This window comes from Populus trichocarpa, chromosome 10, assembly GCF_000002775.5.
Source record: "Populus trichocarpa isolate Nisqually-1 chromosome 10, P.trichocarpa_v4.1, whole genome shotgun sequence".
NCBI classification, from domain to species: Eukaryota; Viridiplantae; Streptophyta; class Magnoliopsida; order Malpighiales; family Salicaceae; genus Populus; species Populus trichocarpa.
Window position 1 is genome coordinate 14141749 of NC_037294.2, and position 3870 is coordinate 14145618.

General features: G+C 38.0%; 1 protein-coding gene across 1 annotated transcript; it reads right to left on the reverse strand.

Moving 5' to 3' along the window:
- Positions 1-1534: 1534 nt before the first annotated feature.
- Positions 1535-3505, reverse strand: LOC7466894 (adenylate isopentenyltransferase). Its single transcript, XM_024610243.2, has one exon. The coding sequence runs from the start codon at positions 3178-3180 to the stop codon at positions 2074-2076; it is 1107 nt and encodes a 368-aa protein (XP_024466011.1). The 5' UTR covers positions 3181-3505; the 3' UTR covers positions 1535-2073.
- Between the last annotated feature and the right edge of the window lie 365 nt (positions 3506-3870).

Genomic DNA, 3870 nt, shown 5'->3' on the forward strand with positions numbered 1-3870 from the left:
ACTTGGTTGAATAATGCATGGAAATAATAAATGTATAATCTGAGTTTAGATTGATTTCTCTAAGATAGTGACGGTCCATTAACTCAATTATTTGGTTTAGCAACTAAAAAATGACAAAGAACAAGCTGGATTTGGAAAATTTGAATAAACCCCGCAAGTGTGTGTGTCTCTGTGTGGACGTAAGTGTGTAATTTTTTTAGGTCATGGCCTGCCATGTGTAGAAGAACATGGTTAATTTATTTAGAATCACATAATTAAATTGATCGCGATTCTAATACTTAATTCTATCATTTCTTATCACGGTGGCAAATTAGCCTCATATTCTCTAACAACTTTAGATACTGTTGGGTATTATGACAATTTTTTTTTTTCAAATCACGTAAAAAAAATTATTTAATTAATTAAATGTTTTATATTTTTTATATTCAAATCTTTATTTTATAATAATTAAAATGATTTATTTTTTATTTATGAAAACTTGTTTTTTTGTTTATTTTACATTTAAAAATCTATTCCACAATAATTTTAACTTAACATATATTTTTAAAACAATAACTAAAAATATTTTTTTAAGCCATAATCATAAATGCTATTATATTATAACTATGAACACACACTTGTTTAAGTAGCTCATGACCGAAACAGTATAGTAATCTACTTATTTATTTGTGTCTTGCTAGTTAAGGGTAAAAAATTAAAATTAAAATTTCAGTATTACAGAATGCTGGCAGCGCGAATTGACAATTCATGAATCACTGGGTAATCTTTACTCTCAAATTACCGTTCTCCGAACACGGAGGGCCTAATGATATTGACATGGACAAGAGAAGGGTTGCCCTTTAATTGTACCAAAACAGTAAGGTAGGCATCATAGGCCTCGACCTCGTTGTCCGTCGGAGGTCACACGCAATCACTGTTTTAGAAATCTAGAGTTGAAGGATCAGGGACCACTGTCCTAAGCCAATGCAGGTTGCAGAACCTGTGTTTCCTGTGTACATTTGTTTTTGAGGCTGTCTTGAATACCTATTACCTACTCTGAGTTCCATGTTCACTGGGAAAGAAATAGTTGACCGATTGGAAACCATATGATCCTCTTAAATCAGAGAGCAGAAATTTGGAAGTCGAATGGGCTACAATAAAAAAACGACATGCTTTTGTTCATCTCCATCAGTTAACAGATTGACCAAATCTATGCGGGGAGGAAGATCTTGATTTTTTAAAAAAGAAAAGAGTTCTTTTCTAAACAAACTAATTTTTCAGTGTAAGATTTGATGTCAAAGAGATTGTGAAAAAATAAAGTACATCGAAAACCAAGGGGAAACAAAACACGAACAAGATTATTTTCTGTATGGGGGGAAACACACGAGTCTTGAAAAAATAAAAAGGTCTTTTTTGTTCCATCGTGTAAGCTTCTTGGCATCCAATTCTCCGCGTGGTATTGGGACTTGTTTACAATACAAATCCCAAGAATGAATTAGGACTCTGTAACTACTAAAAACAAACTAGTATGAGTAAACACTTGCTAGCAATAACATTCACAAAATAGCCCTTTTCATTTCTCCATCCAAAATTCATGATTTTTCCGTGTATTTATATTGTCTCTAAATGAACCCATTGAGGGAAAAGAATCCCCAATACAAAACCAAAACCAAGAACATCCTTTTGCTGCAAAACTGGTTGCTCGTTGCACAATCTGGTACCCTTTATGAATCCTCGATATGTAAATGTAACTAAAATATTCTTCCATCGTTTTGTTTAAGACCCAAATCGAAAGAGAAGAATTAGTATGCACAATCGCGATGGATGTGATTAAGCAAGCAATCTTCTTCACCATGCTTATCGGACACAATACCGCACAGATTGCATTGATGGTGCTGCAAACTCCGCCATGCTCGCATGATTACCACACACGATTGCATGAACCTGGCACGCGAGGATTCGAACCCAAGACTGCAAAAATCGTAGCGCGCGTAGCATTGCCGAAAACAAAAAATGCTGCCCCCTAAAAAAAAAAATTTGATAGCTGGAAAAGGGCTGGATTGAATGATTTGGTAAAACCTACTACTACTGCTACTACTCATCCAAGAAGCGTTTCACAATCTTCATGCTTGGCTCCATCACATCTCTCCTCCAAACCTCCACCCACCTCTTATTCTTCTTTCTTTTCTTCGTATTCTTTTTATGATCATCCTCATCTGACGTCCTCACCATCATCACCTCTCTAAAGCTCTCCGTAGCATCCACTCTTTGCAGGTCCCACCCTGCACCTTTTAATCTCAAGATCTTTCCAATCTGCCTCTTTGCCAGCTGACACGTGTTCTCCTTTATCTCCCTCACGCACTCCTCGTATATTCCTCTCCGTACCTGATCCCACTCCCCACCAATGCCCCTGCCACAACCAGACCCAGGTGGGTACTTTTTGAAATACCGGTCAAACTCAGGCACCCCAATCGCTTTCCTCAACACGGTTTGACTCGCTGAGTCGATTGACCCATAATATTCTGACAACTCATCGAACATCCCCGAGTCGAGCATTTCATCGACCCGCATACACAAGTAATCGCATAAAACAGGTAATGACACATCCACCCACAGAAAACAACAGTTATACCTTAACTGGGTCGAAACAGGGTTAGACCCATCAAAAACGTTTAACTCGGGATTAAACCGGTCAACAACTAGAGCGTGAACAAGGGAGTTTGACCCACCAACCACGATAGGGAGTCTTTGCCTTGAAACAATACCTGAGATAGCCAGTCCACCGGCTAACCGAAACTCGGAGAGAGTCAACTCACCATCCTCTGGGTCGAACTCACCGAGTAAATAGTGAGGAACACCAAGGCGGTCTTGAACGGGGATTTTGTTGGTGATGATGTCGAGACCCTTGTAGACTTGTATTTTATCGGAGTTGATGATTTCGGAATGGAAGCGTGTAGCAAGATCAATGGAGACCTTCGTTTTTCCACACCCTGTTGCTCCCATTATTACAAGAATCTTGTCCTTTTTATGGTGGTGGACGCCGGCGGAGGCGGCGGTGGAGGAGTCCGTAACCATACGGACTCCTCTTGGTGGTGGGCGGGGCTTATTGAAGGGTTTAGAAATGGTAACGGGGTGGAGTGGTTGGATTTTATGGGCAGTGTAATGGGACTGAATAGTACTCTTTGGGAAGGTAAGTTTCATAGGCAACGAAAAAACAGAGAGATAGAGAGAGTGAGAGGGACAGACAGCTGGCTCTCTGGATATGTATTTTGCTGTGCTGTGCTATGGTAAGCTAAGAGCTCCGCAGACAAAAACGGAACAAGAAGACACCTGAGAGAGAGAGAGAGAGAGAGTTTGTTTATATATACAGCAGAATATTTCGGACTGAGATTTTGTGTTGTTGTTACAAGAGAGAAATTTGAAATGGCATTAACTTTGTATGTGGCTTAGCTACTTGTACTAAACTATATGTAGTAGTGAGCAACTAATTTTTTTTTTTTTTTAATTGCTTAGCAAACTCGTCTTCTTGAGCTTGGTATCACTAAGTGAAGTGCAGAAGACCTATAATAACTATATATATACTGGTAGCTACCTACGATCCTGGAAGGTTCGCCCGGTAACTATCGGATTTTTATTTATTTTTTCAGTTTGAAATCTGAAACATTCGTGTATTACTATGATTGAATTGAAATAATCACCACCGCAAGAATGAGAGGTTAAAAAATACTTGGATTAGGATTTAAACTTGTAATATTTTTTTTTATTAATCGTGGATGTCTGAATCAACTTCCATGCACCTTAATTAATTTTACAAATCTTAAAATTAATAATAATGTAAGTTTCTAGTAACCATTTAAATTTAAACTCGTAAAATTTTATTCACACAAGACG

Excerpts from the sequence above, each read along its gene's own strand:
- LOC7466894 (XM_024610243.2), bottom strand. The coding sequence starts at position 3,180 with ATGAAACTTACCTTCCCAAAGAGTACTATTCAGTCCCATTACACTGCC.